The sequence below is a fragment of the Drosophila navojoa genome, chromosome 2 (genome assembly GCF_054131105.1).
Source record: "Drosophila navojoa isolate 15081-1374.11 chromosome 2, UAZ_NAV_1.0, whole genome shotgun sequence".
In the NCBI taxonomy this organism is placed as follows: Eukaryota; Metazoa; Arthropoda; class Insecta; order Diptera; family Drosophilidae; genus Drosophila; species Drosophila navojoa.
This window is the reverse complement of record NC_142890.1, coordinates 12,831,278-12,858,500: the sequence shown is the minus strand read 5'-3', so window position 1 is coordinate 12,858,500 and position 27,223 is coordinate 12,831,278. Positions and strand designations below refer to the sequence as shown.

Sequence of the window (27,223 nt, the reverse complement as noted above, 5' to 3'; positions counted from 1 at the left end):
TGACTGATGCCCTTATCAGGCTTAGTCATACTAATCATAACTTTAGCTCCTTGTTGGGATGCTACAATGGTATTACAGCAAACGTTAGTCACTCGAGCTTTTGGCCACATGCAAATTGCGTTGTTAACGGCTATTGATTGTTGCCGTGGCTTGGCATGCATCTTAACAAAATCTTAGGGGATCAACTACACGTATTTAGAAGCTCTTTGGTGTGTGGGGATCTTAGACCTAATCACGACTCGGTTGCTAATTAGTAGTTGTTTCACACATTTATCAAGTTGTAACTTAGGCATACGATTAAGTATAAACACTGTCACGACTGACGGCTTGTTTGTGGTAGATTGCTTAGGATACTAGAATACGCTGATAATACTTACAGGCTCTGCATTTGCTTTGGGATTGGGGTAGTCGTGCTTTGGGCTGGGAGTGTTACGCATGGATAGATGCGTGTAGGAACCCAATTGCTGACCAGCTTAGACAAGCTCCGTTTCCATTTGTGCGGCCTCCACTGTCTCCACGATGGTCGTTGTGGCCGCCGCGACCGAATCTCATGGAACGTACCGTGTGGTCAGAACACCATCATCGTCGTCGTCCACATTCAAGCCGCTGCCAGTGCAGCAGCCACTGCACAGAAGCCAGCTGGTTGCGTTGCCCACGCGTTTTGGTCAAATCGCAGACACCTGCTCCAGCTCGGCACTGGAGCGGCCCGAGTTCATGACCACAACATTCTTGGCGGCATAGTCGGTGATGAATCGATCGCTATTGCGCGGATGTATGTTGCCCACGTCCTGGGCGCAGCACCACGGATTGCGCATGGTCAGGATGCGCTTGAACGCGTCCCTGAACTCCTTGTTGAAAATTGAGTAGATGATCGGATTGAAAGCGGAGTTCGAGTAGCCCAGCCAGGTGAGTATCTTGAATGTCTGGCCGCCGATGCAGGTCTTGCAGAAGGCAGCCGTGATATTCACGCAAAAGAAGGGCACCCAGCATATGAGGAACACGCCCATTATGACGCCCACGGTGACGGCTGCCTTGTGATCGGACACGTGATAGGGCGAGCTGTGGTGCAGGTTGCGCACCTTGAACTTCTTCGGCTGGTTCTTGGGCCGACGTATGCTCTTGTATCGTTGCTTCTCGGCCACCTCGCCGGGTCTTGTTACCGCCTTAATTGACTTCACGTGTTTCTGGGCATAGCAGTAAAGCCTGCGGAGTGGAGAGTACATGAATTCAGGTAATTAATCGATCTTGTATAAACTTTGATTACAGTTAATCAATTCAAGATTTTTAGAATATGCCTAAAGCCAATTTTCTCTTTTATTAATAGCCTTGGCCCTGATTTGACGGCGATTATAGGATATGCGCGCTCTGCCTAATCTACTGTAATTTGATAATAGGTATAGCAGCTCGGCCCTCAAGCTACGTGTGCCTAACGAACCTATCGAAAATGAAATGTTATCCGCCCTGTGCCATTTCAATGGAAGGACATTTGATTAGTGTCTATCTAGTTGTTGACCTGAGTGTTTCTGTCTGCCGCCTATTGTTATAAGTGATATGATAATTATTTACTTTTGCAGCCCTGCCAATTATCAGCCTGCCCCAGGGAACTCCCACTGGGCTCTAGCGGCTCGCAATCGACAGCTGTCTGCCGGGTCACACAGTGCGTATACTCAATACGCAATGTAACGGCGTGTGCGGCCATACATGGCGGCTCATTTACCGAGCATACGGTCCGGATGGAAACATGAAAAGGATAAGATGGCTACGCACAAATTATGGCGATAAAAGTCTATTTACTCTGTAATTCAAACGAAATTTGATAGAACATTCCACTGCCAGCCACTAGATACGTTAGTGGATGCCCGGAGCCTCAGCTCGATGGGCGAACAGCTTGTCTCCATTTGTTGCCTAGTTGCCCATTGGCCGCAAATCTCGTTAAGCTAAAATGGCAACGTGCCCAACGCCGTCAGCTATTTTCCTGATGAGCGGCCCTATCGCAGGGCTGTCTGTGATGATGATGATGTTGTTGTTGGCATCCTGTTGCCGCCCCCATTGCTGCCCATTGTCTAGCCCTTTTCGCACACGCCCCCTGCCCGCCTTTGGCTTAGCTCAGGGATTACTTAGCTGGACACTAATGCGTGTGCTTATTTGTTTGCTTTATTTGCTTGTCGTCCCACTCCCAGCACTCCCAGCACTCCCAACACTCTCAGAACTCTCAGCACTCCCAGCACTCAACACCCAGCCGCAGTTTCAGCTTCTAACTTCCAGTTATCCCAACGCAGCCGATCTCGTGTCTAGGCCACATCAGCGTCAAGGTCCTGACGGCCTTTCAGCATTACGCAAGTAATTTCAAAAGTGTTTGCCATTATTTTATTATTTCCGTCTTACGAGCTTGCGTCGCACATAAAAATATTTAAGTTCTTATATTTCCTATGTTGACCTAATTCGTCATCAATTTATAGGTTAATTGCCTGGAATAAATTCTTTTCTAAGCCAAGTTAAATTGTTTTCCTATTTACGAAATAATCGATGATTGAGAAGAGCTTGATCTATATATATCTGAAATCGATTTTGTATATCCTGCTTGCATTAAGTCTTGAACAAAACTAAGACATCATCTAATTATTTAAGATATATGTATATAAGTTTAACTGTTGGCTCTGCATATCTCAGCTTTGGTATGCCAAGCATTTTCATTTGAAAGTTTTCGCATTACATTTGCCTTTGTGGCTCTTCTTTTTGTTTCTGCTGTCATATCTTGGCGCTGAATAATTGTGGCCCGAGAAGTTTGGAGCCATGTGCCCTAGAAGTTTATGACGGTACTTATCTAGCCATACTCACCGACAGTAGATGCCAATCATGACCACACAGGGAAAGTAGAAGCTGATACAGCTGGAGACGACAGCGTACGTGGGTGTCAGGTCCAGTGCGCATGTGGGATACTTCTTGCCATTATCCATGAAAATCAGCGGCTGGTCGGGTCGATGGATCCCCAGCGAGATGGGCACAAACGAGACGAATGCGGCCAGCAGCCAAATAGCTGCAATGGTTATAACAGCCACCCGGCGTGTCACCCAGCGGCCGTATCTGTAATGAAAGTCACAGAAGGGAAAGAGGACCACATCAATTTTGAGCAAAGGAAGTGCTTGTGATTGTCCCTTGCGGTTGCCAGCAGTAAAATGGTTAAGCAACGGCAGCAGCAGCTGTCCAGGGCGACAGCAGCAACAGTCAGAAAAAGAAAAGAGTCGCACATTATGATTGCGGCTTTGCGTGCCGAGAGCGAGCGGCGACAACTGTTGCGGTGCAGTGCGGCGCCGAAATTCAGCCGGCCAAAAGGTGCGCATGGAACAGTCGTGTAATGGCCACTGCGGTTCGCCTGCATGTCATTAATTACCCGAACAGCGCAGGCGGTGCCAAATCAGCCTGAGCCAAAAGCCCAACCGCAGCACAAACCATTGAACACTACGCATTCTCCAGGGGCTGTGCAGGGATATGTATGTATATGCATGTGTATGTATGTAGGCCTAGCTCTGCTCTGTGTACATATGCAAATCATCGTGTATGGATTTTTGTAGCACTTCGATTTTGACAACGGTCGCACAATTTGCATTTACAGCAACGGAAATGAGCAGGCAGAAGCGCAGAAACCTGATGGCATTTTATGGCCCACTGTGTGTGTGCTCGTGTGTGTTTCCTTGTGTGTGTGTGTGTACACATTGGCATATGCTGCCGCATTTTGGCTTGTGCGAATGTAACCGCTGGCTGTGCGGCAGACATGGGCAGGAAATCAAACAAAATAATTCAATTTCAATTCAAAGACGCACTCAGTCAACGTGCAGACCGAAAATACTAAAGATGACAGAGGCGCCCGCAGCCGGTGGGCGGGGTAGGTCGCAAGGACAACAAAGCGGAAAAGGAAGTTTTGGTAATTGTATTCACAAACAAATTCGATTTCATGTGCCACCAAAATTGATTTCTATTCGAATTTCGAGCAGCGACGACATCAGCCCGCACCGGTAGCCATTTAGTTGCCACCCCGTACGTGGCCCATAGGCCCATTGAAGCCCATTGGAGCACAGGAACTGGCACAGACACGGAAAGTAAGTGCAAATACCTGACAGCCGTTTCACTCCAGACAGCTGCCCATGTCTATGCCAAGTGGGGCTAGACGCGTCCACTGGATGGAGCAACCAATCATACCCCAAAGAGCTAATTGAAATCGTGTGACTCTGTGTCAGTCAGTGTGTGTGTGTGTGTGTGTCTCAGTTCCAGACGAAAGTCCGCCCGCATTTGCATTTAATGTTGCCCCTATGTGCGTGTGTGTGTGAGTATGTGGCACGCACTCAAGAAATTAGAGACAAGCACGCACACTGCTAGCTGTGTGTGTGTGGGTGTGTGTGAGTGGGTTGAGGCTGCATAGCTCGGCTAACTCTGACGTTTATTTTGTTTGCCTCTTGTCATATGCGGTTTTATGAGCGTTTCGCACAGTGAGTGCTTAAATGTTGCAAGCACACGATGTTGCTATTGTTGCTGTTGCTGTTGCTGTTATTGCTATTGTTGCTTTCAAGTGTTGCGGGCATAGTGGAGAGAGAGAGAGAGAGGGAGAGGGCTTATTCAACCCAGGCCCAGCCAGGCCAAAACACAATTACAAACATTCCCAAAGCGACATTCTCGTTCGCTTTTGTCGCTTAACTGTTATACCGCTCGCTCACGCATGCATATAACACCTATTTGCCCCATCCCCAACCCATCTCGCTCTGCATTCCCCCCTCGCCCTACCCCGAATGCGGATGACATAAAAAGTTTGCGTCGCTTTTTATTGCAGTTTAAAGTGAATTTTATGCATGATACGAGTGTGCACACATATGTTTGCTCTGGCCCTGACAGTTACGACGATGACAGGCGCCACCAGATTCAGCTTTAGCGCATAAAAAAAAACCAACAGAATACACAAAAACAAAAAAGAGAAATGTTCCTTAAATCTGGCATAATTTTAACTTTGTCAGCGGCTGCTTCTAATTAGATTTCCACGCGCTTTTCCTTCAAATTATTATTTTTTTTCTTCGCCAATTTTCGCTGGCAGTGCACAAATCTGGGCAGGCGCAATTAAATTAAACGCTTGCAATTATTCTAAGACGCTGCGAAAATACGACAAATTTCTCAGCGCCAGAGGTGGGCATCCTAATGAGACGCCCAGCCCCAAACAGTGCGCGAACTTTGACACGTCGCGCCACGCCAAGAAAAACTGAGGAACACAAATGCTGTCCCTACTTTGACATGCAAATAAATCAGATTTGCATAAAGAGCAGCCCAAGCCAAGTGCCAAGCCTGCTGCCAAGGTTCTTCGGGACCGGCACTAATACCGCTAGACAGGCAGCATTCAGAGCCAGACACAGACGCACCCTCATTCGTCAGCTATATTGTCTCTATTTTACTTTAGACGAAGATCAAATACACTTCATTGAAGTTGAAGTTCATTGTGCCAGATCAAAGCATACCTGGATCTGTGATCCAAATTGTATGCTTGACATATGAGAAACTATTCCTAATAAGAGTTAGTAAAGGATTATAAAGCAAGTATGCATTCTTATAAATATAAACAAAAGTTTCCTAGAAATCTCTTCGCTCTTAACAAAATATTTGTAGATTAAATATAGGATAATAAGCTCTAAGAAAACATAGTTTCATTCATTAGACTAAGATAAAAGGGAAAAAGGACAAGCTGGTTGTCAAGCTACATTTATTTCAGTTTCAATTACGTTTCCCATTATTTATTATTTAGAAAGTTCTTAAGAATTTGTGTAAGAAACATGAAAAAAAAGTCCCAACGTTACATACCTTACGACAGTACTAAAAAACGCCCTCAGCAAGGGTATACAAGTGTAGTGGAATGGGGGATGTGCTGCCTGTGAGACTGGGCGTGGCTTACTCGTAGGAGAGCTAGGCCAGAAGCTTGACGCCTTAAGTACAGCCGCAGACACACTTGGGCCAGAAATTCATGGCGAGTCCAGGAGCCAAACTCGATTTCATTGTATTTAAATTGAACCGCAGGACACGCGCAAATTCGCAGGAAAGTAGGCAATGCTTTTGTTAGCTGCTCTTCAATACAAGTTATTTGGTCTGAGATAATTTAAAAATAATATTGAGTCTTATAAGCATTATCGCTCAACTGCCTCGTGCCCCGACAAGCCGACATGAGCACAATGGGAAATATGAATGAAATGCTGTTAATGTTCATGTTGCGGCCAGCCAAAGAACATCCCGTTAATTACGCTCAACTGCCAATTATTTCAAAATGATGAGGTAATTAACTTTCACTCAATATAAAACTGCTTTATGGCTTTATGAAGCGGGGCCACTGTAGCAGCTGTGAATTAAAAATGCGCAAGCTAACTTTTCGCATTCAAATACTTTCGCCACCTCAGTTTGCGAAATTTGCGAGCACGTCAACTTGGCCAACTCAATGAAGTGTGCTCCGGCACCAACTCATTATGCGCTGCAAGTGTTGCCAATAAAGAAGAACATGACTTCATTCGAGAGCACCAGCAGCAGTGGCTGGAGCTGCCGAAGACTTAGTGTGTAACACTTTTAATAAACAAATAAAGTTTCAGCGTGGACTTGGCAGGCGACAGTAACCTAGAAACTGTGCACATAAATAGAAAGATGATGGACAGCAAGCCAAAAGGGGTATGATGTGGCTGTGGCAATAGCTCTGGCTGTGGCTGTGGAGAGCAGAAAATATTTTTCCACTTTTGGCTTGCACTGAAAATAGCATCAAAGCATTTATTACGGCTATTTGCAACAGCAGCTGCTAACGTGCCACTCACAGCCAGAAGTGTCTCGTCGTCATATGTGGACAGTAGCTAAGCTCTTTTATTTTCCAATTCTACTTGGTGGCAGGACCTTCGCAGCCATTGAGGCACATCAATTTCATTTGTCTAGCTGCTGTGAGCTTTTCCTTGGCCAGCGCAATTTCAAACACACACAGCAAAAGTGATACAAAACCTGTGGGAGCTGTCTGTCCGTGTGTGTGTGTGGTTATTCTATTGTTTGTTCTGCTTGTGACATGCTGCTGACATGTCATAAATTTTCGTTTGATTTTGTCCAAAAATTGTTTGGCTTCCTGAATGAAATTGTTGGTTTCCTGCTCCATTTGTTGGTTGCGGAATTGGCAAAAACAAATTTAATTAACCCGCAATTGTTGGGCCACAATGCGAGGTACAAACGAATCGCTGATATAGTTGTTGCCACTTGCCGACTAGTCCTTTGTGCCAGCTACATTCTCTGACAGCCCAACAATCTCAGCTGCCACAAAGCAATCGCACACGCAGCTTGCATAGCGCCCGCAGACGACAAAACTGGCAAAGCTGACAAAATGCAGCCGAACAAGACATTATGTCACACCCAGCTGGCAGAAGTTAAACTGAGGACTTGGCACAGTTTCATTGCGAAAAGCAGACACACACACACACACACGCACACGCTTTTACACTCGTAAATACTTGACTACTAGGGTGTGAAATTAAATTGGAAGCAGGTGAATTCTGTGCGTCTTTAAGAAATAATGGTGCTCGAGCATCCCTAATGCTCGGAGTTCTTTATTGCCTGTGCTCTAGAAGAAGCACGGGAAAATTTCATAGTAAATTATTTCAGAATTCCTGCCACAATTCGCAATTATTTTCATTTAATATTTGAAACTCAGATGCTACACATGAGACTGCAGAAATGTACAACTGGCATCAGTTTTGATTTCACTCGTAGTCTGCTCCAACAGCTTTAAGCACAATGACTTGCTCAATACATTAAAGTAGATAGTGAGCTAAGCCAACAAATCAGTGTCTGGTGAGGCAGCGAAAGTGCTTAGCAAACTCTTATATACAATGGCAAGAAATGTATTCAGCATACTGATCCTGTTAGTCGGCAAAAAAAATGTAAGTATATACATATAAAAATATCGGTAATCCCCCATAAATCTGTTACTAATGAAACAATTATGTGCGGCGATTAATGAGAGGCGGCGCCATAAACAAGTCGAGCGTCTGTGGAGCCACAAAGTGAACGACCAAAACGCTGGCAATGGGAAACGTGACGTGCATGGCAACACGGCGGATGAGTAATATGCATGAGGGAGGATGCTGCTCTTCTGCGAATCAATGGATGGTGGCACGACGAGGAGAGGAGGCAGGGGTGGGGCACTTCTGTCACTTCACCTGTCTGTTTTTAATAAATCGATATTTAATCGGGCCTCCATCGGGAGCGTCAATGTCACATCAATAATATTTCCACTCAATTGCTGACACATAAGCACAACAAGAGCTATGCATGGGACTGAGAGTCAATGCCAAACTAAATAGGGTTTGCACTCTGCGCTATTCTACTCCACGCCACGCATATTTCGACTTCAGCTGACCCCTCGGTCATTCCATGAACAATTAATTTTGGATTTTGGATAGGCTCGTGCGCAGGACGCGATGACAGGCAGCTGGGGCTATTGACAAATTGTATTATTCATGCATGTGACAGTGTCATCAGCATTGTCGTCAGCATGATTAGTTATGGCACTCACCTGAGCGGATCCTTGATGTGGATGTAACGGTCCATGGATATGGCGCACAGATTCAAAATGGATGCTGTCGAGCACATGACATCAAAGGCCACCCACGTATCACAAAACTCTGCGCCAAAGATCCAATAGCCTGTAATCAAAGAAGTAAACGGCAAATTATTGATTGATTAATTGATTGATTGGCACACGATTGACTAACTGTCGCACTGATTGCTTGTTTAAAATACTTAATGACTCCTTCAGCAAGACCGACTCACTGTACAAATGCAATTTAAGTGACTATGCATGAGCTGGAGCGGAAATTGCCACGTTCCGGCCGACAGGAGTCTCGGGCAAATTCTTAATTTTCTCGACAGCCAGCAGAGGCTGAAGGACCGCAGACCCATATACATGTCAAAGCTTCCCAGTCGAGCTGCTATAAATGGGCATGGTCAGCAAATGCAACTTGTTTGCGTATGGTAAGGAAATGTATATTTATTAATAATATTAAATGCCCGACAGCTTAAGCACCTTTTCTAGTTTTCAGCAAAAGTTCTAGTTGACTGGCGGGAAAAAGGCTAAAAGTCTGTTCTGTCTTAAAGCCAACACAAATCGTTTTGCCTCATGTAATACAGTCCGCACGCAGTCGGCAACTGCCTCAAGTTGGAGTTGAAAACAATTTCGCAAACTCAATCAAGTGAAATCGCTCTCGACAAAGTTTATGGTATCTGGCTTTCGATCATGTTTTCATGGCTGCAGAGCTCTTGCTAACATGAGTGCTGTATTTACTTATTCATAACGCAAATTGGGTTTAAACGATTTCATAAATTAATTTCCGTTTCCTGTTTCGCTGCAGACATCAGGATTGCTGTCTGCGAAAGTGTGTCTCATATGTTATTTACATTTGATTTTTGCTGGCGATACAGCGATCCCTTTCTGATAGCATGGCCATAAATGCAGTGCAATTACGGAAAAGACTCTGCAAAAAAAAAAAAAGAAATCCCCAACCGGCAAAGTAATCTACGTGCTCTCAGCCAACAACCCGAGCGGATGTCCGGCGCTCTGTCCACTCAACGCTGAACGCTGAACGCTGAACGCGTGAAGGAAATCAGCATCGCACGCATAACATTTAAATGTTTAGCTATAATAAATTTAATATCAGTTCTCATAGCCCACACATACTCATCCAGCATGCGTGGGTGTGCGCTGACTTCATGACATTTAATGATACACATACGTCATGCTCATGCGTCCGCCTTGGCTTTTACGCCATGCTAGCCATGTCACAGGATACGGCTCTTTAGCGCACAGGATGCGGCGTATCAGCAAAAAGGGCTTAGCCCGTCTCAGGCGATTATCTGCCATCGCACAGTGCAGCACTGAATGCAAGCTATCGATTACGTAATTTCTTTCCCTATCTGCTTATGCCATCTGTGCCCATAACTCTGACTACAGTCATAAATCCGTGCTTACATTGTGAGACGACCCTCTGAACTTTTTAATTCATCTATAAATATTTTACTACAGATGAGTAAAACTCATTGCGAGCAACCGTAAAAGGAGCAACCGGAAATAAAAGTGTTCAAGTTTGTGAAAAACTATTGTTTCATGCTTTTATCAATTCATTAAACCAAAGCAGAAACCAAATTGGAATTATATTGCTAAAACATATATATATATTTTAAGATATATTGAATGGGCAATGATTTTCACACTTATTTATATACAGTCATGTTACTATACAGAGTTATATACTTGACAATTGCATTGTCAAGTCTTTTGCATTGCTCCCGGCTGCCTCGAGGCATCGTCAAGTTGCTCAAACCAGCCATATACAGTTATTTATAAATACTTATTGGTTATGCCCAATCCGCCATAGGAGTATATATAGAATATATATGCTCAATGACTTTGCGTGTGTATTTTTTGAGCTGGCGCAGCTGTTGCCACCTCGCCTCCCCGCCTCCCCGCCTCCTTGCCTGCCTGTGGCCCGTGTTGTTGCTCAAATTTGTATAAATATGCTGGCGCTTGTGCGTTTATTTGCTGATTTGCCAGCCTTGGAGCATGCCAAATGTTGTTTTACTGGCACCCACACAGGTTCATGTTTGCCGGCACTTTGTCGAAAATAATTTGACTCAACAGCTCTCAGTTCACATGTGTACCTCGGCATATATGCTGGCTGGCTGGCTGGCTGGCTGGCTGGCCCTCAGGCACCTCTGCTGGCACTCCAGATGCTGTTTGTCTTCGACACTCTGCAGCCAGAGTATTTTTATTTATTTTTTCACACTTTCTGCTTACGCAGCAGCAACAACACCGCCATCACTAGCAGGAGCCTCAAGAACGGCGCCTGGATTCGGAATCAAGCTCTGGATCCATCTCGAAGTAGCAAAGTCGTTTATTATTTTCACGCACAGGCAGACAAACGGAATGACAACCATACATCGAGCCCCGCATATGGAGAGGCGCGTTGAAGGCTGTGTGTCTCCCAGTTCCTGTATTTTCTGTTACCGAGGTAACGCATCACTAGTCCTCAGCACATTTCCTCCCACCAATGCCTGGCCAGCAGCTGCTTCCCATGTTTTACTTTTTTTCATATATAAATACATATATACTTGGTATTTCGCCCTACCCATTGAGTAAATACTGAGCAGGCATGGATGTCAGCTATTTGCTTAGAATTTGTACTTTTAATTCCTAGCTGGCGTTGGTAATACTTTAATTTAGAGACTCTCGAATGGCCAACTGCAAGGCGGTCTAGTTATAGCCATGGCATCCCGACAGCTATACATTGATGGCCAATAATAACTCGTAATGACTGGGTTTATGGCAGCAGTTGCATTTTGTTTGCCGGCTGAGAGCAATGAAACTCGGCTTAGATATGAGCATACATAAAACAGGAATTCGTGTTGCCTGAGTTGTTTCGCCTCTTTGCCGAGTGAGAGTGCATTGTGCACTCAGAGCAGGACAGGCTAATGCTCGGTGTGCTCTGCGACCACTCAGCCGGCTCAGCAGAGCAGCTGACACTTTAAAAGGCATTGCACCAGGCCACACGAGGAGCCCGCTTTAAGCGCCGACAGGCATGTCAAGTGGGCTCCTCTGCCAGCCAGCTGACTGTGGTTCCATAAGCCCCATCGAAGATTCGCTTTTGCACGACAGCCTGCAGCATTTTACATAAATTTGTTGCTCGAGAACTTCAATTTCGAATTTTGTGCCCCACCACTGTCTGCGTATGATATTCCCACTTACCCAGCAAATCGTTGACGCCCGCAAATGTCATCACCAGAGAGGCCACGAACAGATCCGCAATCGCTAATGAGGCCAGAAACAGATTGCCAATGCGGCGCAGGCTGCGCTCCGTGTAGATGGCCAGGCAGACGAGAATATTGCCGGCGACCGAGAGGAATATCAGCACCGATAGAAAGACGCCTATGGGCGGGATAGAGAGTGGCGGATTAAACGTATATGCATTGGACGTAAGAAACGTGAACATTCATAAACATAGCATACTTATGAGGGGTCGAGCGTGTGCGTGTGCGTGTGCCTATGTGTGTGTATACATGTATACGTGTATACGTGTGTGCTTGTATTGTAAGCCACATGCGTTTCTGTGCACTAATTGAACAGCAAATATTTTGCTCGATACTGTGAAAAGTGGTGAGGTGTGGTACGATTGGTGCGGGTGGTGCGAGTGGTGCGGGTGGTGACGGTGCTGGTGTCTGTTTCGCTTGTTACACGTTCAACGACATTTACTTTACCAACAACTACAATTGACACAAGCGAGAGCTCTTCCGGTTCCTCACCCACTATTGTATCCATTTCGGAGGCGTTAGTCCAGCTCGTTTCATTGTAGTACGATGTCAGCTGCAACGATATCAAGATTAAATTTAAGTGACTTTTAGCGTAATCAAGATGGAGCCTTTAAGAGCACGCCGTATGCTCCAGATCTGCAAAGTGGCAACAGCTGCCAGCATCAGCATATTATCCTTTGTCTCTACTAAATTCTCCTCTAATTACGTGGCATTCAAGTTGCCACACAAAACACAGGGCGTCGCGAATTTTGAGGCATAACGAGAGCACGGCGCTGCGACAACTTTTAATTAACATCAAAGACTTTGACTTGCCCTCACGCTAAGCTAATTAAATATATAAATTCTGAATATGACACAAACTGCTGCAGAATGAAACATTTTGCACTAATTAAACTCCAGACTCTATTTCGCCAGAGTCCAATTTTCAATTACGTCGTGTTTGCCTTGACTCTGGCCCCAGCATTCAGCTCACATTCTTTGACAGCCCTAGCCCTGCGGTTTGTGGTCTGTGCTCCACATGTCCTGCTCCTGCCGTTGACTTGGCCCACACAGCAACTATCAATCATTTGGTACATGCGGTCGCCCAGGAGCGAATCACTTGGCCAGGGCCAAGGCAGCCGACACTAGGCGCACTAAACCGCATTATTCATAATTAAAATCGACAAACTTGAGCCTCTGCTCCATCACGCTTTAAATGATAGATGTCTGGTCTATTCTATAATCAATTTGTAACTATTGTAGTCCGCACAGATGCATCTCTGTCAGTGCGAATTGGCTTTGGGGTTTTGCGGCAAGTGGGCATGTAGACTCTACTCTCTGTGTGCTAGGCATTCGGGCAATGTATTTGCATGTTGGCATTTCAGTGGTTGGCTCATCATTGCCCCTCCCCTGGCTGCTGGCCTATGCTAGGCATGCATGCATGAATCTAATTCGATTTCAAACCAAAACTCAGAGACGATTCGATGTGAGTTCCTCTTTGACAACACAATATGAAATACCGAAAAAATGCAATTAAAACGTCAAGTCCCATCCTTGAGCGTAGTCCACTCGATGGCATTAATATGCATACCAGACAAGCGCTGTAAGTAATCATGATGGAGCAACCGACATGAGTATAGTATTTCATTAAAGGCACACTCACATTGCAATAATTTGCAGGGTAGACCAAGCAATGGCTAAGCTTAGTTTAAAAAGGAAAACTGGATCAAAAATAAATCTAAAATTTATATTCATATATTTATATATGTATAATAAATCTAGCAGAAGTTCAACCAAACGCTAATGGCAACTTGTTAATTGAAAAAGTTTTGCTTCTCGCAGCTGGCAGAGTATTCAAAGTTGTCTACTCTCTCGCAGTCAATTTAGCGCATTGTTAGGCCCACGCGGCGTATGTGAAACATTTATTTGCCACAGAAATGGCTCATACACAAAACATAAGCGACGAAAATGCAAATGAGAATGAGCTAAAAGCCAGCCTCAAAACCGCTGACATATGCAATTAATTAATTTAAACATAAAAGCGCTGCTGCTGCAAAAGTATATTTAACTTGCTGCGGGTTGAGGGGCGAGCAGGTGACAAGGCCGGATGATGGGTGTTGTGCACCTGTAGATGGAGCGACAGCCAGGTGGCTGGTTAACGTTTTTTTTCATATTTATCTCTTTTAATTCAACTCTGTTCGCTGTTAATAAATATTTTAAGCAGCTTAAAAGTTGCTAATTAGTTGAAAATCACACCATTTATTATATGATGCAATCGGCTTAGCCCGGATATTGAGGGAATTAGCGACAGGAGAAAGGTACCTCACACAGTTAAAGTGGCCATGATATACTTCTCCGAAGCTGTTTAATTAAATACAATACATAAAGAGCAATGTTTCACTCATTCCATTCAACCAATCAAAGGCGTAGGATTAATGTTAAGAATATGATATATTTCAAATCAATAATGAATATCAAGTCATATTAAGCTCTGCTAAGTCTGTCCGTCAGAATGGTAAATTTAATTTCATTTGAATATTTCAAAAGCCTAATTTCAAATTCAATATTTGCGTAGACAATGTTTAAGTCAAGTGCATAATAAAATAATTACGTTTAAGTGAGTAATTGAGCAGCTCAGAGCGGGCTCAAAGGCATCTGAAGCGGCGACTTCGTATCGTTGCTCTGCATGCAAGCAATATGAATGGCTTTTTCTGTGTATGGCCAAAATTGATTACCAGGCAATAATACAGCCAGCCAACTAAGTCGGCTGGCAATATAAAAGCTTTTATACATAATAATAAATGCTAATGGCTGAGATATTTAAGGATTACGCATGCATTTGCCATAAACTAAGTTAATTGGCGCTAACAGCTTCAGAGCTTCAATCCCTTGGCCATTAAACCGTCCTGTGCATCCAACATACAGACACTTGAGATTAAAAATGAAATACGATATAAATTCACTTTTCTGTTTCATGGGCTGACATATTCATTAAATGCGATTTTAAATGATGTCAGATATAACGGCACTGACAACGCACGAAACGGTTGTTATGAATGCTGCCACAAGTACGGGGAGTGGCACACCGTTATTTTTATGATCATTTTCATATCATATTGTATTTTTATATATTGACAGTCTTTTGAGATACGGAATCACATCATTTGTGGCTACTTGATGCTTCTTGCTTTTGTTGAAGATGAGAGTTACCAAACTTTTTGTTTGGAATAAACAATTTCCTATTTTTTTTTTTTTTTTTTTTTTTTTTTTTTGATTTTATTTAAGCGTTGAACCTGTACATGCAAATATAGTACTTTAACAACACAGTTGGAATATTATATTAGAGCCTAACCTTCTGATGATTCAGGAGGACTTACAATATATATTTACAAATATCACTAAACTAAACTTATCTAATATTTTTTGCAAAGCCTAAGCGTTTTAATCGCCTTAGTGGCCTCGCAGGGAGCAATCTTCTCGCTAGTCTGCTCCGGTGTCTAGCCAGTCTGTCACTATATCTGCTAGTGTGTCTCCCAATCTGTTCCTCCACTGAAACAATTTCCTATATTTTAAAATTTTGTTTTCTATTCAAATTAGAGACTTTCTCCTCTAATGATAAAAATAATAATAATAATTATACTAGTTAAAATAAATATATATTTTGCAGTTTCGAAAAAGTTTAAATGGCAAAAAGCTTTAATCCGAATAAAGACGACTTTAAGTCAATTAGAATGTAATACTACTTAACCTATATCTTAGTAAAATATTTAATTTTTCATGCCAGAGACACTCATAGGCAAGCAGTGGAGAAGACTTTCTTCCCATCTCTTTTCTCTGCACCAGATGAAAATACTACTCGCTATCAATGGCCCATATAAATATACTTTGGTTATTTACGCTGGACCGTATGTGGGGCTACATTTAATGTCATTGCGTGTTGCTAATTAAATTTTCTAATTTTAACTATTTCACAATTGAAACAATTAGCAAGGGCAAGAGTCTAAGCTGAATCTGTTTCATAGACAACAGAGCGTTTTGTGAGTGAATGTGTAATAGAATTAGAAAAGTTAGATTCCAGATGCGAGAGCTGAAACAGCAGCTGCAGCATTTAATTGGCAATAAAAAGTGAACAACAAATGTCATGAGCAGCTAGAGATGGTCGTCCTTAAAGCATTTGAGCTGGTTCTAAATTTGTTAGCTGATGGAGGGAGTAAAGTTTTAAATGAGTATTTAAATGATACGTAATGAACAGTCAACAAAAACCAAACTGACGATAAAATATCTGACAATAAATATATAAATATAAACATACATATATTTTAAACATTTTTTAAAATATAATTCACCTCAAACCATCTTTTATTTTTAGATAGAATTTTATTGCCACGTCTATATACATATAAAGCAAATACATATCCAAATAGCACTTTGAACTTTTAAAGCTTGAAAGATAGGAGGAATCAAATATTTGCTCTTTTCGTCCTATATTAATACCAGGCCATTTAGGTATGAAGAAATGTATGTTGCTTTTTATTTTCGTTTTTATTTGTATGCCGCATGAATTGTACTTTTTGTTGAACTCCAGTTGCCAAGTGCTTAGCAGCAAGGCGCTAAAAGTCTTCTTTGTCGATTTTTGGATAAATTTTTAAACAACAATTTCGAAGAAAATAAGAACATTTGATGTTTTTAGTGCAACGCTGCCAGCTCCAGCGCCAGCGCCAGCTTCAGCTTCAGTGTAGCAATGCCAGTGGGCCTTCGGTGACCAATGCGAAATGTCATACATTTTTAAGGAGCACTTTCAAGTATTTTTATGTGGCCGGATTGTTATTAAGCTGCTCCCGATAAGGCAGGCAGGCAGGCAGGCAGGCAGTGTATGAGATAAGCAAGAGCAACAGAACGGGCACAAAAAACAACACGCCGCAGGATGTTGCTTTGAATGAAAGTGGTCTTGTGTGTGTGTGTGTGTGTGTGTGTGTGTGTGTGGGTAGGCGCTTAGGTTTTGTTTGTAAAGTTAAATGGTACAATGCGTTGATTAAACGCACACCCACACACCAGAACACACCAACACACATACACACAGAATAAAAACGGACACTTACACTTACAGCCATACAAATTGCCCAATGGCGGCAGCCAAGCGAGCAACGCTACAAAGTCGACTACAATAATATTGCGCAGGAGAACCTGTGCACCCAACAACAATGACAAAAACAAAACACAACAATAACAACAGCAATAGCAACAACAACAACAACAACAGCTGTTGATACTGTTCCCTTCGGCAGCACGCCTCTTTTGTCTGTCCGCCCAATTGCCTGTCTAACTGTCGGCCTTCTGTGCGTTCTCCATGTAGGCGAGTGTATAAGTGCAAATATGAGCGCCCGACGCGTCGGAAGTAGTGTGATTTACAGGCACGACACGGCAAGAGCCCACGAATGAGCATAATAAGCAAAACCAGCAGCGACATCAAGCTCTGCAGCTGAGCTGAGTTGAGTTTCCATTTACGTTTCATTCGCCGGCTTTACGGCCCAATGGAGCCTGTGTACTTTAGTCGCTTTACAGTGTCATCTAAGCAGTTCCGCCACTTGAACTGCTGTTTTTTCTTGTTTCGCCCCCTCGTCTTCTTATTCTTCTTCTTCGTTTTTTATTGCCAGAACAAACAAGCAGGAAGAATACAAAAATAGTTGCTTAGGTTTCAAAAAGCCGCTTTCAAGTATTTCACAAGAATGCAAATATTTTAATGGGAAATTACTTTGAAGTCAGCTCATTGAGCAATTTACAAATAGCATAAATATGTATTAAAGCAATGTATATTGAATCTATTTGCGGGATTTTATTCTAATAAAAAATGTATTTATATATACAAAGCTTTATGATAACATCTAAAGTAAATTATGTAAACAAACTGCAGGGAGTCAGAGTTTTTTGAGATATTGGCTAGCATCTGATAAATTATAAGTCAACAAGACACTGGCCAATATCCGTAACGAATGCCTTATAAATCTATGTGATACTAGCCAATATCCGGTTCAGGAGCTCTAGCCAGCTGTCTGCGATACATTTTATCACACACAAGAAAATAAATAAATAAACATCCGAGTTCGTGACTCAATTGTAGCGTATCTGTACACGATAGTTCTTCGATATTTTCTTGTGTTTTGTTAGCATTTTCAACTGTTGCAAATGCATCAACTGCAGTTTTTATTATATGACATATGATACTTGATTTAAGACAGTTGCCATATTAAGAGATAATCGTTATATCCTATTTACAAAATCATAAACATAGAAGATGAAAGCATTTTAATATTCTATATAATGGAAAATAACGGAATATTTATATTCCATGTTTATGTGCCATCTTAAATGAATTTTAAGATTCCATATGATAGAAGATAAATAAACACTCACATTAAATATTGACGTACTGAACAAATTTTTAAAAACAGTTAAAGAAAACATTTCCCTTAGCCAACTCTGGCTCTGGCAGTAAAAGTAGTTTCTTGCGTATAGCAGTAAGTGAGAGTAATTGAAAAAGCAGCTCAATACGAGGTTAAGGGTATTTTCTAGTCACGCACACCCTAGCCGACCCCGGGCATTGTGACTGCTGCAGTTTTATGTCCTTTGTCCTTTCGCTTGACACCGCTGCAACTAAGCTCGTTATTTAACGGGCTGCTTTCAGTCGACAGTTTTATTCGAATCGACTGCTCTTAGATTACATTGGCACATTCCGAACGAAGTGCTAGATTTCCTGTGCATAAGCAATCTTTTTCAGCTGGCTGACTGCACTAAGCTTAATAGAAATCAGCTAATAAAACTTTGCAACTTCTGTCGGCGATGATTTAAAGCAGACTTTAACAGCAATGCCTGAATAATTCAGATTCCAGTGCAAAGCCCCAGCACATGATGAGCTTCTATGTGCAGAAAGGTAATATGTATTCAATATGTATTCATTGTTAAGCCCACACATACCACAGGCAGTTGCTTATTTTGCCAGCTTTCGTAAACTGTGGCATGACTAGCTTGCACTTTACGATCAGACAAGCCGCAGCAATGATTAGCATAAATTTAAATTCACATAATAAACATGAAAATTCGTAGGAGTTTCCTGCTCAGCTCTATTTACCACACACACATACACACACACAGTTATACTTGCACCACGTATTTAGTTTGGCAAGTCGTGAAATTGGGCAGAAGGAAGCGCCTATATATTAGTGTATGCACAGCATGGTGCTGCTCGACTTGCTTATAGATATGATAATAACTGTGCTAACATGCTGATTTATGCGCTGCGAAAATATTTATTAAGGCAGCCCCAAGCCTGAAGTCGACTTTAAAAAGTTTCTTAAGCCCGAACACATCCCTCGGCCTGATTGCCTGCACACATAGAACCTACGTCTATTTATGTTATGTGAGTGTTGACATTTTAGCACGCTCCATAAGGAGACTTTTAAAGTTTGGGGGTGCCCTGCATTGAGTCGGGGCCAAGGATGTGCCCATAGTGATGATAAACTCTTAAATTACATCACTTGAACTTCAACTGTGGAAATGGTATTTTCTATTTTATATTTTAAATAAATATATTCGACATGCGAAATCAAAGAGCAAAGAGACAGGCTACAGAAACATTTGTACGATTTCTGCTTTGGCTTCTCCGACTGTTCAAATGCCTATTCTTACGCTTCATTCTTGCCCCGCCCACTCACTCAATGAAAATATATGCTGCAATAACAATTGTCAGAGTGCTCGTTGTGCCATTGTTTGCGCTGTCAATGGCTCTGCGCCAGTTGACAATTGCATCCAGCTGGCAGGGCAGCGCCTTGTTTCCACATGTTCACATGCTGCTAGAGCGCCTCAGTCTGGCTGGAGCTGTCCCTGTTTGCGTTTGTCTACGATTGTCAAGGCACAGGCTCTGTGTGCGTGTGTACATATGTTTGGCTGGCACTGTCTGCGACTTGTTTGAGTTCATTGTTGGCATTTGGCATAATTAAACGCAGCTGAAAGTCATGTCAACATGGCTGAAACACACTCGCAGCAGACACAATGTTGGAGCCATTGTAATTACGCAAATAGACACTGCGACACTTGGGCTCTCAGGCACGCCCGAAAGTATGCAACAGCCGCTCCACATGTGCCGCCTGTCAAATCTGGCAGCTCATCATAATTGAAGCAAAGCATCTATGAAATTTTTAAAGGCCTTAACGAGCCTCTGCACAAATGCAAATGAGCATTTAATGGAAAGAAATGCCATGGCCGAAGCACGATAACATGTTTTATGGCCAAGGACTTACGGCCCCAATAAATGTATGCGCTGAGTGCTTGATGGCAATTTCAATTATTAAAGCATTAATTAGATAAGTTTCGCACGCAAACAGAACATTATCTACTCCCAGGACACTCGGCTCTGATTTGAACTTGGACCCAACCAACTTCCGAGGTGGCAGCTATCACGCCCAACATAATCTCGTTTGCACATATCCAATTTATGCACTTGATAAATAATTAAAAAGGTTCTCAGCCCCTCTCTCACTCTCGCTCTCTCTCTCTCTCGCTCTCGTTTTTTGGGCGCTTGCCCCAATGCTTGTGAATGCATAAAAGTTATGAAGATTCTTCATGGCCAAACACAGCCCTCTGCATCCCTTCCCCTCCCTCTATCTATCGCCCTCTGAGCTTGTGAACCTTGCAGCTGTCAACTGACCCAGTTTGTAGCTTATCTACACGATTTGTTATCTTGTGCAGTTTCACCCAGAATACGTTTTAAATCAACTGTAATCATGAGCACGATAATTGTTTGAATGTTAATAATTGGGGAACGTGCTCAAATACATTTGCATATATATATACGCATATCGTATGCATACATATGTCGAGAATAGAACTAGATATATTAGCATCTCCCACTACAATTGCAATACGTATCAATTTGCATATGTGTATATATGTGTGTGTGTGTTTGACAATTGCAATGCAACAAATAGAGGTAGATGCTAATTTATCAAGTGCTATGCTACGGTTTTCCATCTGACAGAGCTGCTGTGGCAAACTGTCAATTAGCTGTGTAATTGTTTGGCTCTGTCAACGTCACCTGCTCTGCTCTGCTCTGCACTGCTCTGAGATGAGACTAGATGAGGCAATCGATTGCCTCGCAGATTTTCAGGCCATCAACAGCACAATAATTAGCTGCTAGAGCACTTGGGCTTGCTGCACGCCACTCGAAAGCAAGTTGACTTAAGCTGATTGCGATTTGCAGACTGTCAATCGGCGACGAGTCGACTGTCGATTTCAATCTGCATTTCCTGCTGTCGCTGCCTTGGTGTTGCTGCTTCATCACACTTTAACTAGCAGTGAAAGCCAATCGATTTTCTGCCATGTGCCGCTTTTTTGCACTTGCCATGCAAGTGAATTTGAGTGGAAGACTTGTAAAGCGAGTGTACCTCAGCGCGCGCCGAAGGCTGCGCTCCTCTGCTGCAACACCTCGCAGCCGCACCTCTTAGTCTGTGTGTGCTTAAAGCCGAAGAGGTCTGCTCTTGCCATTCTCTGCACTCGCGCAGAGCTCTATTTATTGTTGCACATTTATCCAAAAATAAAGACCTGCACTCCCTCACACACACACACACACGGCTGCTGAATGGCAAATTATAAATAGTTCTCGATTTATTTCAGTTATCAACTTTTTTGAACATCCTCAAGGAACTCGATGTTATTGCAAATTTCTAGTCCAGGCAACTTGTGCATCGTGTCCAATGTCTGCTCATTGTTGTATCGCAATTACATGCTCAACTTGCAGGGCTTGAGCTGCACTCATCGAACCCGGCATGAATAGGGCAATGGCTGGAAATCCACAATAAAAAGAACGTAATGAAAGTAGCAAAAAAAAAAAAAAACGGCTCATGTTTTATGGTCAATAAAAAGCGGAGCCTTTTGGGTTTATTGAAACCCTTGGACTGTGCGGCATTGAAAAATCTTTTCCTGCCATCTGACCCTCGTCAAAAGGAGACGACCTATCACTGAAAACTGAAATGCAGACAACATAAAAATCAGAAAGTACCATTCGCATGACAGACAGAGAGCGAGAGAGAGAGAGAGAGAGAGAGACACAAGATGGCATACATATATATACATATATCTATAGAGTGGCAAAGGACATAATGTTCTGTGCAATTATATGGCAACATCCATACAAACGTTGCGGCTGCTGTGGTTAAGCTTAATGGCTAAGTAGAGGTGTGAAAAGACCAGAGTCGCTTCCCCTAAGCGGCTAAATGGCAGACGCACAGTTTCACACCTACATAGAATTGCAACTGGCCAACGAGTTACGAGTACGTGTGTGTGTGTGCTTGTGTCTGCATTCCCTTTTGTGGTTTTTATTTGTGACCCAATTTATGGCCAGGCTAGAATGAGCGCATTGCACCCAGACATTGTGTTCATTTGTTCTCATAATAACGTCAGGCATCTGCCAACAGCACGCACACCCACACACACACACCCACACGCACACACACACATACCCAACTGGTTGGTGGTATTTAAATCCAGCTAATAAAATTCAATTGCAGCGATTCTCTCACCTCTACTGATGATTTAATTCAGTTGTGCCGCAGCAGAATAAACGTTAGCGTTTACATTTTTAGCGAGGATACAAATTTTAATTAGAGTAAGATAAACTCATTATTCACGAGTTCGCTATCTGATTCGCTATCAGAAATATATCCGCCCCAAATTATAGACACATATTCGCTGAGCCAGCAAATTGTTGTTGAACTATTATTCGAGGTATATGTAATTCCCTGCGCAGTCCGATTGACCGGTAATCGATGCCCTTTGTCACGCCCACCGGCAAGTGATACAATCCTAATCGAATTCAACAAATTATTGGCGGAAATGTTTGCACATTTCAATTGGCACCGAGGCCCACACTGTGTGCGATTCTGTTTGCATTGTATTTGACCGACAACAGCCAGTGGGCAAATGTGGGACAATAAACGCTACATTGTGATATATCAACAATGGCTAATGCTATTAATATTTTATTATTATTATGATTACTACTGCTTCATGGCTATGCCGAACAATGGCAAAAACTGGGCATTTTCTGCTCCTCCTGTCCGGCTAATGGAGAATGCCGAATTAAATCCAACACAGAATCGCAGACAAATAATAATGGCAACAATAGCGTCACTGTGTGGTTGTATGGGTGTGTGTGTGTGTGGGAGTGGGTGTGTGGGTGTGTGCATTTGCACATCCCAAGGCAACGGAAAAAGTCGGACGTGTGGATTAATAATTCAATTGGATTGCACAATGCGTCGCATGCGTTTGGCACTCTAAATGCAAAGTGCCTGCCAGCGCGAGAGCTTAGAAAAAATAAGCATAGCTGGTAAGTGCACAACTAGCAGATATCCTGTACATATGCTAATAAGCTTATATATACAAATTAAATATTTATTAATTAATTTTTTTTATTATTTTTATTTTGATAATTTTTAGTTTCATTTCATTAACAAAGTCTTAAACCTCTCAAAGACTAAAAAGTCCCAAATATATTTTTAATTGTACAAAATTTTCAGTATCCTAGTTACTTGAATATACATATGTATAAGTCGGAGAGTATAATTATTAACCTCTATTGTCTATTATCAATTATCTCAATTATTATATTTCTAATATTCGATCTCTTATAGTCTTTAACAAATTTACACGCAACATATATACCCGATTCTCTTCAAGTTGAGTGGGTAAACAAAAACTCATATACATGCAAGTTTAATATGAGCACATTTTGTTCTTTCAAATGTTGCTCTGTTGCAATACCAATTTCAATGGCAGTCGGACTACAAATTCTCCATCAAAAATGTATGCAAACTTTGCAATTTATCGATTAGATGTGCTTTTCGAAAGTTATGCAAATGTTTGATTGACAATTAGGTTGACAACATTGTTAGGCAAATTGACACAAATTGCGTTATGAACAATGTTGCCATAGTTTCTGTATTATAATATAGGGCGAAGGCCCTTCCACTTTTCGCAACTGCCCGTTTAATTAGTTGAAAAGTCCATTTAGACATAAACTGTTTAACGACGAATATTGCTAATTGCTGCTTGTTCGGACAGGTGCGTATGTAGGTGAGTCAGCAGCAGCAGCAACGGCAACAGCAACAGCAACAGCAGCAGCAGCCGCAATAGGGTTATTCTCAAAGCACTGCACGTCAACTTCGTTCTAGTCATTATTTACATTCGATTGAAAGTTAAGCGTGCAAACAGTTCAGCACAGAGCAAACTCTATCGTTGTGTAGATGGGATACTGGTTACGAATAAATACTATATATATTGCGCTCTGAATTTGTATCTGTGCGGCAGCTCTCCCATATATAGTATATGTATATATTCCGAGTACTTTTCATATCCTTTACGTGGCACGTAAATTTTCGTTCAGCCAAATAAAGGATAAAGTTTGGCACTGCCGCGCATTACCCCTACCATCTGTGCACCCTTTTCAAAAGTGGATTATGCATCGATGTATATACATACATCGCATCCATATATATAAATATGGTATACACATAGGTTTACCCATATCTGACTCGTGAAAAGTTTCGCTTGTGCGTGTTCTGCTAATGAGTCCCACATTAATATCCATTTAGCACCTGGTAACTGTGTAATGAAATAGAAAGACACCTACTATTTATATAGCATATAATCATTCCCTCAATCCCCAGCCTATAGTTCGTGATTATTCCAATAAACTATTGCGTGGCAAGCTAAGCTTCTTATGTGCGGATAGCCCTAGCCTGGCTTTAACAAATTTAATATTAAACTAAGCATTAACTAAATCAACTTCAAGTGTGCTATAGTAAATTAAGCTATATATATTTATTATTCCCAAAACATGATGGTAGCAAATTTATTGTACTTTATATTTTCAGCCCAAGAATATTTACTGCTTACATTTATTTATATCCTTATCTAGTATGACATTGACAGCAAAAATATTTATCATAGACCAAGTTTATGTGCCACCAATACATAACTGAAGAGCTTAAGTGAAGGTGAACAGGTTTAATAATAATAATAATCTCAGTTTTGCTATAAGTTCACAAGATTCTTTCATTTATGGATAGTATTTATAGAATATTATGCTCATATACTGAGACGCAGTAGTCACATATCGACTCTCGATTACCACAATGTCAAGTAGACGGATGCCTTCTTTTCGGCGCTTTTCTATTCTCTGGTTGTTGTTTGCGCTTGACAACTCGTGCATTCGGGCGGGGCTAAAGGCTAGTGCAGATATTTATTGCGTGTACGCTCCATAAACCGCATGCAATCAAGCTACAATGTTTAAGGATATGCGCGCGCGTAATAAAAGCGAGTTCATAAAAGCTGATGGCTGCTGCTGGAAGCCGGATGCCGGATGCCCGGTGAGGCTTGGCTGGTGGTCGATGGCCGATGGCCGATGTAGCCGATCGAACAATAAATTACAGGAGCATCTGAGTCAACAGCAATACCTGAATCATTTGCGTGGCAAAGGATAATTTTACGAGCATTCCGAGGACATAAAGCAACCCATGCCATACCGATAAACCCATTCACAATCGATGTGCCACGCCCATTAACTTACCGTAGTGCCGTCATAGCCATTCGTCAGCAGTTGAATGTCGATTTCCAGCTCCAGATCCACTTTGGCTGTTGTCAGTTGCAGCGGCAGGTGATCGACGGCCAGCAGCCCGCTGTGGTTGCGCCGGCTGCCCGTGCCACTGTGATTGCTGCTGCTGCTGGCGCTGCTGCCCGGCAGTAAAGTGGCCTCGCTGAGGTTTCTGCTGCTGCCGCCGCCATGATTAGAGGCAGCCGCAGCCGCCATGGCGGCGGACAGAGCTGCGATGGCCGTTGCGGCGCTCACGGCATTTATCATATTGCTTTCGAGGGAAGGGGGCTGGGGCTGGCAGTTAGGCGAGTTGGATGTGGGGAGTGGGGGACAATAAGCTGGCTGGTTCTTTTACAGCCGCTGCGTGCGGTCGTATGTGCAATCGAAGTGCAATCTCAGAGCGAACAATAATTTGCCAGGCGATTGTGGCATGGCATTTTGGCCTTGATTGTTATGTCTAATTACTGCGTCCTTTGGCTGAGTGGCTCGACGTGTACTTATTGGCTGTAAGCATTATGGCTGCAGCTGCTGCTGGCCTCGATTGTTCTATTCATTAGCGTTAGGCGCCTATGCATATGCATTTCCCATTTCCCATTTTGCAGGTGGCACACACACACATGGGCACATATGCACTTCAACAATTGCGAATGCAGCATAAACACTGTGTAAATCAACGTCTCCTAGGCGTGTGCTGAGCTGTGCCCAGTCATCGTCATGCCACATTTCCCCAACGGAAATTGCATATTTTCAACAGTTTTTTGCCGTGCGCCTCCGACTGCAGAGTCATTTATTATTAGCCACGACTATAACATGGCCTAGACGTGACCATTCGACGGCAACTGTGTGCTTCACAATTTCTGTCTGCGTGTGTGTGCTTCTGTGTGTTTTGAATGGCACTAAATAACAGTTCAGTGGAGCACTGCATGCAGCCTGGCGCTAGGCCAGTGCCTCTGCCACGCCTATTTGTAATCAGGCAAATTATCAAATTGTTGCCAATTGCTGCAGACCATTTGAGTTTGAGCTCGAGCTTCAGTTGAGTTTTGGGCCAATACGCCCCAGCACTAGATGTCTTCGATTTGGAATCACACTCGTTTCTTGCACTCGGCACTGTAGTGCTTGCACGTTCGCGCGCTGTGCACAGCAAGTGGCTTCAACGGATGGCAACTGATCAAGAGTCACTCACGCATACGCACTTACACACACGCACCTGCACACACGGACTGCTGGGAGTACTGACTGCGTCGGCTGCTGTTTCGGCCGATGGAGGCTGCTGCCGCGCCGAACTGCGCGATTTGAAGGCTGAACGTTGACTGCCCGTTAACAGGCACGCACGAGCGACACGTTGCTCCATGGCGGGCATACGGACAGCCAGGCAGGCAAGCAGGCAGGCAGGCAGGCAGGCCGGCAGTCGGGCGGGCGGGCGGTACGCAGGCGAATGCCGTGCGTTCATTTGCCAATGCCGCTCGGTATGCAACAAATTTGAAGCGATTTCTAACGACACTGGCAGCGAAGGCTCCAACGATTCAACAGGATGTGCCAAATGGCTAGTAGCACAGGCGAAATATGTGCGCAGCGCAGAGCAGAGCGAGCTTTGCCGAGCGAAAAGAGTGACGAGAAAACGAGAGAGCGGCACTCGACAGGCACAGCGAGAGTGAGGGGGAGGTGCACAGAAATCACCCGCTGTTATCGGCTAAGCACCTGTTGTACCATGTCGCATTTGGCGCGTTTCATGCGCGTTTTATGCGCGATTCC

General features: G+C 43.1%; 1 protein-coding gene across 2 annotated transcripts; it reads right to left on the bottom strand.

Annotated features, from left to right (window-relative positions):
* Dop1R1 (Dopamine 1-like receptor 1) lies at positions 1-27,215 on the bottom strand. 2 transcript variants are annotated; one of them, XM_030387209.2, is made up of 6 exons: positions 25,448-27,215; positions 12,298-12,403; positions 11,789-11,968; positions 8,564-8,693; positions 2,839-3,084; positions 1-1,203 (listed from the first exon to the last, which is right to left on the bottom strand). In XM_030387209.2, exons 1-6 carry the CDS (start codon positions 25,736-25,738, stop codon positions 666-668), a joined length of 1,491 nt encoding a protein of 496 aa, XP_030243069.1. In that variant the 5' UTR covers positions 25,739-27,215; the 3' UTR covers positions 1-665. The 2 variants fall into 2 exon arrangements, with proteins under 2 accessions (XP_030243069.1, XP_030243070.1); XM_030387210.2 differs by having other exon boundaries at positions 12,343-12,403.
* Between the last annotated feature and the right edge of the window lie 8 nt (positions 27,216-27,223).

Bases quoted from the DNA above. Each gene is read 5' to 3' on its own strand.
- Dop1R1 (XM_030387209.2), bottom strand. From the start codon at position 25,738: ATGATAAATGCCGTGAGCGCCGCAACGGCCATCGCAGCTCTGTCCGCC. The intron at 12,404-25,447 runs GTAAGTTAATGG...ATATCGTTGCAG, and splicing joins ATGGCTATGACGGCACTACG to CTGACATCGTACTACAATGA. The intron at 1,204-2,838 runs GTGAGTATGGCT...TCCACTCCGCAG, and splicing joins ATGATTGGCATCTACTGTCG to GCTTTACTGCTATGCCCAGA.